The following is a 14,533-nucleotide window of genomic DNA, read 5'->3' as shown; positions in this document are numbered from 1 at the left end:
CCAGAAAAACTATAAGACACGGATGAAAGAAATCAAAGACGACACAAACAGATGGGGAGATATACCATGCTCTTGGATTGGAACAATCAATATTGTGAAAATGGCTATACTACCCAAAGCAATCTACAGATTCAATGCAATCCCTATCAAATTACCAAAGGCATTTTTTACAGAACTAGAACAAAAAATCTTAAAATTTGTACAGAGAAACAAAAGACCCCGAATAGCCAAAGCAATCTTGAAGGAAAAAAACGGAGCTGGAGGAATCAAACTCCCTGACTTCAGACTATACTACAAAGCTACAGTAATCAAGACAATATGGTACTGGCACAAAAACAGAAATATAGATCAATGGAACAGGATAGAAAGCCCAGAGATAAACCCACACACCTGTGGTCAACTAATCTATGACAAAGGAGGCAAGGATATACAATGGAGAAAAGACAGTCTCTTCAGTAAGTTGTGCTGGGAAAACTGGGGAGCTACATGTAAAAGAATGAAATTAGAACACTCCCTAACACCATACACAAAAGTAAACTCAAAATGCATTAAAGACCTAAATGTAAGGCCAGACACTATAAAACTCTTAGAGGAAAACATAGGCAGAACACTCTATGACATAAATCACAGCAAGATCTTTTCTGAGCCACCTCCTAGAGTAATGGAAATAAAAACAAAAATAAACAAATGGGACCTAATGAAACTTAAAAGCTTTTGCACCGCAGAGGAAACTATAAACAAGATGAAAAGACAACCCTCAGAATGGGAGAAAATATTTGCAAACGAATCAACGGACAAAGGATTTATCTCCAAAAAATATAAACAACTCATGCAGCTCAATATTTGAAAAACAAACAACCCAATCAAAAAATGGGCAGAAGACCTAAACAGACATTTCTGCAAAGAAGACTTACAGATGGCCAAGAGGCACCTGAAAAGCTGCTCAACACCACTAATTGTTAGAGTAATGCAAATCAAAACTACAATGAGGTATCACCTCACACAGGTTAGAATGGGCATCATCAGAAAATCTACAAACAACAAATCCTGGAGAGGGTGTGGAGAAAAGGGAACCCTCTTGCACTGTTGGTGGGAATGTATATTGATACAGCCACTATGGAGAACAGTATGGAGGTTCCTTAAAAACTAAAAATAGAATTACTGCATGACCCAGCAATCCCACTATTGGGCATATACCCTGAGAAAACCATAATTCAAAGACACATACACCCCAGTGTTCATTGAAGCACTATTTACAATAGCCAGGTCATGGAAGCAACCTAAATGCCCATTGAGAGACGAATGGATAAAGAAGATGTGGGGTGTGTGTATATATATATATATATATGTGTGTGTGTGTATATATATATGTATATATATGTATATATATACATATACACAATGGAATATTACTCAGCCATAAAAAGGAACGAAATTGGGTCATTTGCAGAGGCGTGGATGGACCTAGAGACTGTCATACAGAGTGAAGTAAGCCAGAAAGAGAAAAACAAATGTCGTACATTAATGCATGTATGTGGAATTTAGAAAAATGGTACAGATGAACCTGTTGGCAAGGCAGAAATAGAGACACAGTTGTAGAGAACAAAGTATGGACACCAACGGGGGAAAGCCGGGGGCGGGGGGTGGTAGGATGAATTGGGAGATTGGGATTGGTATATATACACTAATATGTATAAAATAGATAACTAATAAGAACCTGCTGTATAAAAAAAGAAATAAAATAGAAAAACCCCAAGATTTCATATTTTCAGTATTTTTAGAAAATGTAGAAAAATCAGTTTTCTACTGAAAAAATAGAAAAAGTTTTCTTTTTAAAGTTAAAAGTGAAGTAACATCTTTTCTTTACAACTGTATATGGTTGGCAAGAAACAAACAAAAACAAAAAGAACAAAGGAAAAAACTAGAAATAGTTGTTTTGTCCACCCCTCTCCACCCCTGCCAGCATCAATGTGTTAATAAGACTATAAACATCAAATATAGAAAATGCTGATTCATTCTTTGGAAAGCTCTCCATTGAGTTAGTGTAGTTTGTTTCTGGCAGTCTTACTTCTTCAGATGAGACTTGGAATGTTTGCCAGTATGCTGAAAGCACAGCCTCATTGCTCTTTCTCTGATCTCAGCAACCTAAGGTGGGTTTTCGGTTCTTGCCCACTTTACATTATTTTCCCAGTAAGTTGAGTGCATTTAGATTGTTGTTAGCTTTTTTTTAAATTATTTTATTTTATTTTATTTTATTATTTTTGGCTGCATTGGGTCTTCGATGCTGCTTGGGGTCTTTTTTCTCTGGTTGCGGCGAGTGGGGGCTACTCTTCTTTGCGGTGAGCAGGCTTCTCATTGCGATGGCTTCTCTTGTTGTGGAGCACGGGCTCTAGGCACGCGGGCTTCAGTAGTTGTGGCACACGGCCTCAGTAGTTGTGGCTCACGGGCTCTAGAATGCAGGCTCAGTAGTGTGGCACACGGGCTTAGTTGCTCCGTGGCATGTGGGATCTTCCTGGACCAGGGCTCGAACCCGTGTCCCCAGCATTGGCAGGCAGATTCTTAACCACTGTGCCACCAGGGAAGCCCTGTTGTTAGCTTTTAAGGTGACATTTGAGCAAAATCCATTTTACTTTGGATGACTCATTACTTATTCTTGACCCTTTGATGATTCTGTTAATGCTAATACTTTAGTTTCATATTTTTCCATTAGAACTGGAAACACTCTGAGCTTATCTTACTAATTTCATCCTACCTATAGAATTCAGTGTGTCTGAATTTCAACTTGTTGAAATCTAGGAAACTTAAAGCAAAACTGAGAGATTGTTTTGCAATTTTTAAAAAACTATTGGAACATCTTTAAGATAAGCCCTATGATAATGAAATGTTCTCTTTAGAAGTATGCATCTATCGTTTGGGACTATTGACTTCTATATGTAAGACGTAATTCCTGCTAATGAGGGTGTTGTTCAACAATGATTTTTGTATTTGTGTATGATCCAAATAATAATAATTATTCTACTCATGTGCCAAAGACTGTGTTGTTTCTTGTGTAATCTTGGTTTTCCTCCTTGTTCTTCCTTGTTTTCCTCTGTCTATAACTTATGCATATTTGTAGTTAAGTTAAAAGTCTAATGTTGGGAGTATTTGTTAAGGAATTAGGTAACAGTGCCATCCCAAGTCATGAATTGACCAAAGAAATTTTGAGGAGATTTAAAATGAATATGGTTTTGTTTTTTTATTTGTAGTTCTCTAACTCTAAATTTTGCTCTATATGAAGTCTATATTTGTTCCCAATCAAGGAGTAAAACAGAGGAAAATTTAAAATACCCCCAACTTTGGTTGGCAAAATAGAACTCAAGAGTGAAAAATCATCTCATACCAGCTTACACAGGAGTTTTTGGGATTTGGGTAGAGAGTTACATGGACAGACTTACCCCAGGCTACATTTTATAATTCAGCAACACTTTTTAAATAATTGATTTGTACTAGTTGGTGGGGAGCAAGTCAAGAACTAACTACTTAGCATTATCCAAATAAGTTTTCGTTATTATCTCACTGCTTCTTAATAGCAGCATAACAGAGGAAAGTATATTTTAAAGTATTCACATACCCACTTGTCTGTGTAGGTTCAGTTTTTAAATGTTTTTCACAGTGAGTCACCTTCATTTGATTCCCAAAAATGACAATTTGAAGGACAGGCCTCATTTGGATGTGAGAGTTCTTATGTGCTTGTTAAAAATGAGTCCAGAAGGATTTGGGGGAGATGGTGGTAGCAGTGGCTTCAGAGTTTTCAATCTCTTCTGCCTTTGCCATTTTCTTCCCATTTGTAAAGTAGTTACATAAAAAGAGACAGAGATCTAGACAGCAAAACCGAACCTCTGGATAATATTTACAACAAAACTAGGTAATGGGATATCCCCCAAATAAATCTAGGTGGTAACAAACCACCACCAGTCACAAAACTTGCAACATATTGTTGGGGAGGAAAAAATTTACCTCTACCCGTCTAGGTTCTTCTGACTGGTCTAATAATTAAATTGACATGAGACAGACTAACAAGAGAAAATCAAAGTTTAATTTTGTGCATACGAGAGACTCAAAGAAATGACCGAAGCAGGCAGTTTTGTACCTTTTAGGCAAAAAAACCCAATAACTTTGTGAAGAACTGACAAGACAAAGAAATTAAGGCTTTGCTACCAATTACTGAAGAATCTAAGCAGATGGTTCACGCAGCTTTCTCAGCCTTGAATTCCCTATTTCTAGCGATAAGGATGTTTCTCTGTGTCCTGGTGTAGGAAGGGTACCTTTTACATGGGAGATTATTTCCTGCTTTCAGGGGGACAAAGAGTAGGGGTCAGACTGTTCTTGCCCTGGCTGTTTCTCAATCAACTTTAATTTAAACTAATCAGTATGCCCCTTTGGCATATTTTGGGGTGACAGAACATAGGAAAGAGTTAGAAATAAAAGAAAAATAATTTCAGAAATTAAGACTAATTAATTTTAGTCTTAATAAACAGAACAGATAAACACCATAAAAGAAGTAGAAGGTGAATAAGAGGCAAATCTTAAAACTTAAAAAGAAGTGAAGAAAGGGCTTCCCTGGTGGCGCAGTGGTTGAGAATCTGCCTGCCGATGCAGGGGACACAGGTTCGAGCCCTGGTCTGGGAAGATCCCACATGCCGCGGAGCAACTAGGCCCGTGAGCCACAACTACTGAGCCTGCACGTCTGAAGCCTGTGCTCCGCAACGAGAGGCCGTGATAGTGAGAGGCCCGTGCACCGCGATGAAGAGTGGCCCCCGCTTGCTGCAACTGGAAAAAACCCTCGCGCAGAAACGAAGACCCAGCACAGCCAAAAATATAAATTAATTAATTAATTAATTAATTTAAAAAAAAACGAAGTGAAGAAAGCAATATAAGGGATTCAAGAGAAAATGACAAATACTGAAGATAGGCAAAAAAAAAAAGGACTGAAAGTATGGATAATATGAGTCCCTGAAGAAGAAACCCAAGATAAGGTAGAACAAACCCTAAAAATAAAAATTAAAGGGACTTCCGTGGTGTCCCAGTGGCTAAGACTCGGCGCTTCCCCGCAGGGGGTGTGGGTTTGGTCTCTGGTTGGGGAACTAAGATCCTGCATGCCTCATGGGGGGGCCAAAAATAAAAAATAAAACAATAAAATAAAATAAAATAAAATTTAAAAAGAAGGAAAACTAATCAATTCTACTTCCAAAAAAAATTTTTTGAAGAAAATCTTTCCTCCCTCAAAAAAAAAAAAAAAACCCGGAAGAACAAGAAAAAGTGAATCTGTATACTGAAAGAGTATATTATGCCTGAGAACACTAACTCAGAATGATCAACACTATGGCATATTCTGGTAAAATTAATGGACTTTAAAATAAAAAAAAAAATCCTTTGGTCATTTAAACAAAAGGAAAAAATGACTTAAAAAGGAAAGAAAATTAAATAACCATCAGACTTTTCAACTTGCAATACTTTATACCAAAAGAAAATGGAGGAACATACTTAAGCAGCTCAAGGGAAAAATATATGAGCCAAGAATTTCATATCCAGAAAAACCAACTTTCTAGTAACTAGCAAAGGACACAGGAAATGCATCATCAACATGGAAGAGCTCAGGTAATATTGGTCCTATGAGCACTTCTTAGGGAATTTATTAGAGACCAGGCTTAGGCAACCAAAGTAACTAGAGACATAACATCCTACGGACTGATGGAGAGCATTAACTATATTGTTACCAGTAGAACTTAAACTAAATGGGACAACAAGGAAGAGGCTCCTACTGGTCAAAGATAGGACAGTTTGAGCTTCAATAATGATAATATAGTTGACCCTTGAACAACTCGGGGGTTAGGAGCACCAACCCCCTGGAGAGTGGAAAATCCACGTATAACTTTACAGTGGGCCCTCCACATCCACGGTTTGTGTAGTGCTGTAGTACATATTTAGTGAAAAAAATCTGTGTATGAGTGGACCCACGTCATTCAAACCCATGTTGTTCAAGGGTCAACAGTAATTGCAATAGATCAAAACTCATCAAATATGTTAATCTATGAATTCATAATGATATCTTAAAATAATTTAAAAATTGGTCTTCTTTGGAAGATGGTAGGAAACCAATTCATTACAGGGAAAATTGGTCAATAAAAGAGAAAAATCAAACACGTAATCCTGCCTTTCCTGAATGAACTGTACTATTGAGTGACTAAATGGATGAAGGGGATGTCCTTAAGATTTGTTTTCAACTAAAAATGAACGGTAGAATTAGAATATCACCATTTTAAAGCCCTCGTTGGATGGATATAGGCATTTAGCATGAAAGCTACTAGGATTATGTAAGAGAGATGACCACACATCATGTGTTTGCTATAATCCTACCAAACACCACCAATAATCTTGCCAAAAGAGCAAACCTGAGTCTCATTGAGTCTCATGCATTCTCTGTATCCAGCTGCCAATTTGCAGGATATCCAAAGGAACATGCTAAACTGCACCAAAGATATGCAACCAGCAAAATCCTACTCTTGAAAAGTTTACAGGTTGAATTGCCTGAGTTTCCAACAGATAAATTGTAATGAAATGGCAAGTATGAAGAAGTATGAAGAATGGCAAGTATGAAGAAGTATGAAGAAGAAATCTGGTAGATTAAAAGTGACTTAAAATATATCTGATTTTAAAAAATGAGCTAGACTAAACTCTAGTATCTAAGGACAGACATTGGAGTGATGAAGCTATTTTGAAAACACAAGGAAGTTATTATCATAAAAGTGAGGATGCTGGTTTTAGGGAGGTGGGAAGGGGTTAGGACTGGAATGAGGCTTGTGAAATGTCCAACAAAGTTCAATTTCCTGACTGGATCATATTCACCATATAATTTATTTTATTAAACCAGGTGCCTGTTGCATATAGTTTTATATATCTGTGTTTTATTTTGCAATAAAAAGGATTAAAAAATAAAACAGTCCAGTTACAACCATTTCAAGAGTGGTTATCTCTGGGTGACAGAAGAGCTGGCAATTTTAATTTTTCTCTTTTTTCTCTTCCATGTGTATTTTTTTTTTCTAATTGTACTTGCACTGAGCATTTCTTATATATGCAATTTAAAAGTTATAAAATGACATTTCAATATAAATTTTGTAAAAATCAGCCACAGGATATCTTAGTAGTACTTTATTTAAAATAAAGGCAAAATTCAGACTGTAATAATAGTTTAGTCAATGGCTATGGCTTCTTTTTCTTACAAAACTTAAGACTGTTCCGTTTTTCTTGGAGAGGTGATGTAGCTCTGGTGTGGTGAAAAGACCCAGGTTTGCAAGAGCAGCTCTTGCCTTACTGACCTTGTCAATCTGAATCCCTGAAAGCCTTAGTGTCAGTTTTCTTTTGGGTCAAAATAGTGATGATACTCTCACTGCCCTTGATAGTAAAAAAAAAAAGATTGAAGGAAAGCTATTTATAAGGTGAGACTTGTGTGCTAATATATTACCCTCGTTACATCTAATGAGATCTACAAAGTCTTTTGTTCTTTTTATTTCTTTTCTTACAGCAATAAGTGAAAACCTAGTCTTTCGAGAAATGTGTGGATAACTTAACATGCTGGATGATTTCTGTAGTAATGAATGATCCTTTCGATTTCATCTTCATATCATAATATCAATAGTTGTTTGCTTTAAAAAGAACAAGAATAACTCTGTCTCCATACTAGCATGGAGACAGAGTTGAGTTTGATGATATTCATTATGCTAGGTGGGTAGTCCTCTGTTTAGCTTTTTACCAAACCGTTGCTCTAGCACCTTCAAACAGAGAAATATTAGGTACTGTTATTAGATAGGAAATTAGACCAAATATGTACAAATATATTTAAGCCTTTTTTTTTTTTTTTTTTTTTGGCCACGCCATGCGGCATGCAGTAGTATCTTAGTTCCCTGACCAGGGATCGAACCTGCATCTCCAACATTGGAAGTGCAGTGTCCTCACCACTGGACTGCCAGGGAATACCCTATTTTAACCTTTTTTGGTGAGAAAATAGGCATAATTCACTTCCTTGGCTCTATCCCAGCTAAAGAATCACATTCCTGTGGGATGAATTACTTTTCACTTTTCCTTTTAATATTGCATAAAGTTTATGGCGTTAGTGAATTTAGTGCCCTTAGATTACAACTGCTGGTGGTAGTTTCTTTTCCTCATTAGCACTGTATATGAGAATGCACTCATTTTTTCTAAATATCAAATTTGAGCATTATCTGAAACCCCTGCTATAAGTTTTTGGGAGGCAGGTAGGTGTTTTTTGTTTGTTTTTTGTGGGAGAGAGAAGGGTTTTTTGTTGGTCGGTTGGTTTTGCTTTGTTCTTCCATGTCCTGAATGTATTTAGCTAAAGAATGTGTGATGCGGAATTGGACTTGTACTTTTAATGATGTGTCATTTTTTTCCCAAGCAAGAGTTCACATTGAAACCAAAATAGAGATAAGCTAGAAGAACATTATACTAAGTAAAAGAAGCCAGTCACAAAAGACCACATGTTATTTGATTCCATTTATAAGAAATGTCCAGAGTAGACAAATCCACAGAAACAGAAAGTAGATTAGTGGTTGCCAGAGGCTGAGGGGAGGAGATGGGGGTTGGGAGAGGGGTGGGAATGATTGCTGATCGGTACAGGCTTTCTTTCTTTTTGAGGTGATGATGGTGTTCTAGAATTAGATCGTGGTGATGGTTGCACAACGGCATGAATATACTAAAGGGCACTGTATTGTACGCTGTCCTGGCTAAGGCAGACTGGGGAAGTGGCCCGGTGCCTTGCCCACCTGGCCTTTTCTCCCACCCACCCCACTCAGGGCTGCCTGAGTTAAAGACCTGGATATGGCTTGAAAATCACTGGCCCGAGCAATAAAAACCTTCTTATTGCCAGATGGAAATGGACCAAGCAAAAGCTGGAGGCCGTTACTTCTTTATCTCCTTGTATATTAACAGTGTGTTAAGAGCAGACATAGAAATAAATTGGGTCATAAATGCTTATTATTGCATGGAGCCTTCTTTTTGTATTTCTATCATGGAAAACTTCTTCCTTTTTTTTCTCTTTACCAAAACATTCAGGATAAACATATGTATAAACTTAATGATAGGTGGTTGTGATGCCCATTGCTAAAAGTCCAAATGTCCTTTATAGTAGTGATATATCCTTTTGGCTTTATTCTCTGTGCCAGGCATTGTGTCTCTAAATATTGCCTTCTTTACTCCCAACTGTGTTCTGCTTCTCTCTCCTGTTCTGCCTGGTTAGATTTTAATACCCCCAAACCATCATCTTACAGCAACCCTTCTTCCTCTACAGAGTGCCTTGGATTTTTTTTTTTTTTTCCCATTAATAGCTCATTTTCTACACTTTATATTTGGGAAGGTCTGTATCTATATAACTGCAGGTATTAAATAGTTTTTTCTTTGTTATTCAGGAAAAGATTTGACATTGTGGGTCTGATAGCAAGGCCTACTGATAATGTGGGCTTTGCTTGCTATACATATCCTTTTAAATAAAGTGAAAATTGATGTATAAGTAGCTTGGGTGATTTATGTTTTCTCTCTGCTCTGCAAGCTTAGAGAATCAAAAGTTTCCTTAACTGTTTACTAGAAGAAGACATATTTAGGTGGAATGGGAGCAAATGGAAAGTAACAAAACCACATAAGGGTTGACTCAATTCAGTTGTTTTAAAAAATAATTACATTTTGTTAAACTTCTGTTTGCAAAACAAGTTTGTATGAGTCTTGGGCATGCTTGTCATGAGGGAAAAGACAGACTGGAGAGGGTGCAAGGCCTGGAGGGGAGCAGGTGGCAGGTAAGTCAATATATTTAGTACTCAGTTTGTTATTATAGAAAAGTCCTCTGGTTTCGCTTTGTAAAGAGGTTGGCGTGAGGTCTGTCTAGTTGTAGAAGGGATAGCCAAGTAGGAGTCAGATGACCAAGGTTTCAGTTCAGTTCTGCACACATCAATATTTTAAATACAGTTTCAGAAGGACTAAAGTTGATGTCTGTTTAACATTTTCCAAAAAAAACTAGAATTGATGATACAGAGTAGAAAACTGGGGCTCAGAGGAACAGTTCATTGAGTGGATGAGGGCTTGGGGGTTGGGGTAGATTTCAGCCCACCTCACCCTAAATGATTAGTAACTAATCATCTTGAACTGCTTCTTAAAAAAGGCACATTTTATATCGCCATTAGTAATTTAGTCCGTGTCGAATAATTATATGTTTGTATGGTTGGAAAAGAACAAAGAATCTGACAGTATTTCTTGCAATATAGAGAACCAGTGTGGCCCTGCTCTTTCTCTCTTGCGTATTTCTCTTTTTCCAGATTACAATTTATGTTGACTTGTACAGGCTGTATATATAGCTCACCCTGATTTATTCACCTTAGTTAAAACCATATAATATCCAGAATACTTCGTCATCACCAAATGTTTAATAACATTTTGCCGCTTTTTTAGTGAAAGGAATCAACCAATAACATTGCCAAAACTAATTTTACTTTTAGGCCCGATTTTTAACATATTGGGGAAATTATCTACTTATGAAAATTTAAAATTTAAACAGAAAATTTAAAATTGTAAACTAATGGCTGGATATATTTAATGATGAGTCCTGATTGCCATGTGTTATGACCTTGTATACTATTCCAAAAATACATAAAGCTACTGAAACTGTGGTCATGTAATTGCATCAGTTTACATCTACTCTAATTTGATTGTAGATAGTTGTCTCCTTCCATTTTAATGAGAAAAGTGTAATTTTTTCAACCTCATAGACAACATCTGGGGAAGATGTACGGGACTTCACAAAGGTGCTGAAGAATAAGTTCAGATCGAAGAAATACTTTGCCAAACATCCTCGGCTTGGCTACCTGCCTGTCCAGACAGTTCTTGAAGGTGACAACTTAGAGACGTAAGTTTAATTTTACTATTAAAACTTGTATTTGTATATGCTCTTATACCTGCTACTTTTATGTTAGTGACAAAAGAGAAATCTGATACCAAAAAAGAATTTGTGTTTTGGTAAAATGTTTCATTTTAAAAGAGGTAAAATAAACTTGGAACCAGTCTTCACAACATGAATTTTGACTGTTTGCTTTTGACGGCACAGCAAAACTTCCAGGTTTAATTTTGCCTGTGTTCCTAAACTTTTAAAATATGTAATAATGTGTCAGCCTTTGCATTAGTCATCTCTTTTATTCTTAAAAATACTTAAATTGTGGTATTATATGCTCTTTCATTATTTTATTTATTTTCCATTTTTCTCTCTTTGTGGGATGTTTTTACTATTTCTTGTAGTATGTTTTGCACTCATTTTACATTTTTTTTTTTATAAATTTATTTATTTTATTTATTTATTTTTGGCTATGTTGGGTCTTCGTTGCTGTGCGCGGGCTTCCTCTAGTTGTGGCGAGCGGGGTCTACTCTTGGTTGCAGTGAGCGTGCTTCTCATTGCAGTGGCTTCTCTTGTTGCGGAGCACAGGCTCTAGGCACGAGGTCTTCAGTAGTTGTGGCGCACGGGCTTAGTTGCTCCGTGGCACGTGGGATCCTCCCGGACCAGGGCTCGAACCTGTGTGCCCTGCATTGGCAGGTGGATTCTTAACCACTGAGCCATCAGGGAAGTCCCCCTTTACATATTTTTAATATAAGTTTATTAATAATACTTAATCTCTTGCTTCAGATATATACCTATACTAAATCTCATCAAAATCTCACATTACATTTCTAATTTCTTTTTTTCTTGAACATGAAGACAGCGAAATGAGACAGCTTTATATTGTACATGAAATAGACAAAATTTCTTAAAAGTATATAATTTGAGTTTACAAACATAAATGAAACAAAGCTTCAAGTAACAAAACTACTTTGGGATTATAAAGCAGAGAAGAGCAATTTATAGCCTGAAATGAAAAGAAAAAGAAATTTTAAAGTGAGCCTGAAGAAATGCAAGAGCAAATTTTAAATTACTAAACAATTATACATCAAGATCAAAATAAATAAAATTTTAAATCTTTGAATCACTTTTTTAAAATATCAGCATAAATATGCCGGCCAAGGCAATTTTCTTGTGCTTGAATCTTGGGGGAAATTAACTTTTATTGCTAATCATCACCAGAGTGCCTAGTTGTAAAGAATAGTGAAGTTCTAGTTACAGAAATATGCCCTCTCAAATAACTACAGAAGAGAAGCTCCGAAGTGTGAAGTCTGGAGTTTCCTACATTATACAGTAGAGAAAATTGTAATAAGAAGTATAAAAATGTGTTGACATTTAACCTTCAAAACTCATAATTCATTTTATTGTGTACATGAGAGAGAATCAGAGAATAGTAATCGTCCAGTATATTATGACAGTCCGTGTCTCAAAGATGTCAAAATAGAGGGATAGACTATTTAGTCCATTTTTTTTTTCCAGATAAAACCCTATAGACCAGGGGCTTTGCTACATTTATGTGCAGTCTTTTTTTTTCAATTTGTTGAACTGCTAAGAAGTAGAAGAAAGACCACAGCCAAAGCATAGTAGGTATTTTTATCCCTCTATAGGTAACATTATGGGTGAGCAGGCAGAAAGAAATATAAAGCAGCTGTATATGTAGATAAAAATACCACATACTCATTTAAAGCATACCAAGAAATTCAAACTTTTTGATAACCTCGATTGATTTCAAATTCTGTACAATTTAAGATATATGCCTCCCAGTCATTTTTTCCACAGTACATTTTAGAAGAAATGTTTTTGAAACGATTTCAATTTAAAGGACACTACTCAAATACTTAAAATCTATAAGGAAAGTTATATCTTTGGTCCTCTGTTTTGTGGGTAGATTTTTTTTCTTTTTTTTCAAAAGTGTATGATAATACATTATTTGTTTTAGTATCTAATATATAGCTTAACTATGCTGAACACCTTCTAATAAAGACAAAATTTTACTTATCTTGGTATCAGATCTAAATAACCTTTGGAGTAACTGCCTGAAGCATAGAATTATCACACAGTGCTTTTATTTATAGGATAATTTGATAGGTTTGAAGTAGTGATGTGCCTTTCACTCTTTGGATAAACCATTTGGGACCATTTATGTCCCAGATATATGCATCTTCATATGAGTCATACAGATAGATAGATCTTTTAAACTCCTTTTAAGCAATTTTGATAATTTGCCTTTCACTGTCAAAATAATCACTGACATCAATCATTCTATTCTGGGTGACTCAGTGAAAGTAAAAAAGAACAGAAAAGTATGCCAAATAATTTTGTGCTACGATTTTTGGCTGTAACTCTGAAGATGCTTCATTTTAGCTAACATGAATGTACCAGCATTGTCAGTGAGAGGAAAACAAGAGAAAGAAAAGAAGGAGTGTAAGATTAAGTCAGATGTCACAAGATCATTTTTGAAAAAGATTTATGAGCTACTGGATACATTGGGCAGGTTTTCTTCTTTCTTCACTCCTAGGATGCGTTCTTGGAGTTGGTATAGTTCATTTTTCTACTGAGCCCTTTCCAGTACAAGGCCACTTAATCTTCTGGTGTAACAATTTACATGAGTGGGTAGTTAAAAATTTGATTTCATTTATTCTCCTATTTGCGGGAAGAGAACATTGGAGAAAAACCAGCAAAGTGGTAAATGTGTTGAAGTTATATGTGAAGCTGATTAGAATTTTCTTTTGCTTCTTTCTCTTTCATCTCTGCAAAATGTAAGGTCTTATCCCCTATCCAGTAATTATACATGCATGCGTGGAGCGGATTTATGAGAAAATTAGATATTAGTAAAAGAAGGTAAACAAATCCATGATTAGGCTTATTTGATTAATTTTATAACTATGCAAAATTTTTTTTCAAAAAAGAAATCAAAATAAATGAGTAGAGCTTGATGAAAGAGTTACCGTTGAAAATAAACCTGAGAAACAGGCTCAAAGAGTGACAAAGTAATTTGAGAATTGAGTGAGATTTACTGGCCAAAAAGGTTTCCCTGAAGATTAAAAGGAGTAAAATAGACACCTCTCCCTGGTATTGGTTAAGGTGGAGTAGATGAGTTTCATGTTTTTTTAAGTTCTTACTGTAGCAAGAACCAACTCATAGTAAGTGGAATTATGGTTGTGGGAGCATTGCACTGGCAGGAAGTGACAGCTAACCTGAGAACTGAAAGAGTAATAGGGCCAAAGGCTCAGTGTTTGGTGCCTGGGGAGGAGAGGGAGAGTTTCAAGCCAAGGCAAACATTTTCAAAAGCCTGAAGACAAGATTGTTTCAGAAACTGGGATGGGAAGCTGGAAATCGTGACAAGAAATGAAAATGGAGAGAAAAGCAAGAACCAGATAATGAAGGACCTTGTAAGCCATGCCACGGTGTTTGTAGGTTACCTGAGAGCCGTGGGGAGCTATTGAAGATTTGTATGTTAGAGCACACTGGGACTGCACTTACTCCGCTTGGGGAGAAATGGACTTCAGAAGGCAAAAAGATTGGAAGCATGAGGAGCAGTCTGCTGAGAATTTAAGGCACCAAAGGAGT

General features: G+C 36.3%; 1 protein-coding gene across 6 annotated transcripts in view; it reads left to right on the top strand.

The window, feature by feature from the left end:
• UTRN (utrophin) overlaps window positions 1-14,533 on the top strand; it is a 505,750-nt gene that overhangs the window by 459,366 nt on the left and 31,851 nt on the right. For all 6 annotated transcript variants that reach the window (XM_068550755.1, XM_068550756.1, XM_068550752.1 and 3 more), the window contains one exon: window positions 10,806-10,942. In XM_068550755.1, the coding sequence (XP_068406856.1) occupies window positions 10,806-10,942 (137 nt within the window). The remainder of the gene's footprint in view (window positions 1-10,805; window positions 10,943-14,533) is intronic.

Source organism: Eschrichtius robustus, chromosome 9, assembly GCF_028021215.1.
Source record: "Eschrichtius robustus isolate mEscRob2 chromosome 9, mEscRob2.pri, whole genome shotgun sequence".
Classification (NCBI taxonomy): domain Eukaryota; kingdom Metazoa; phylum Chordata; class Mammalia; order Artiodactyla; family Eschrichtiidae; genus Eschrichtius; species Eschrichtius robustus.
Note: the sequence above shows the minus strand (reverse complement) of the source record. Positions and strands in the feature narration are given on the sequence as shown.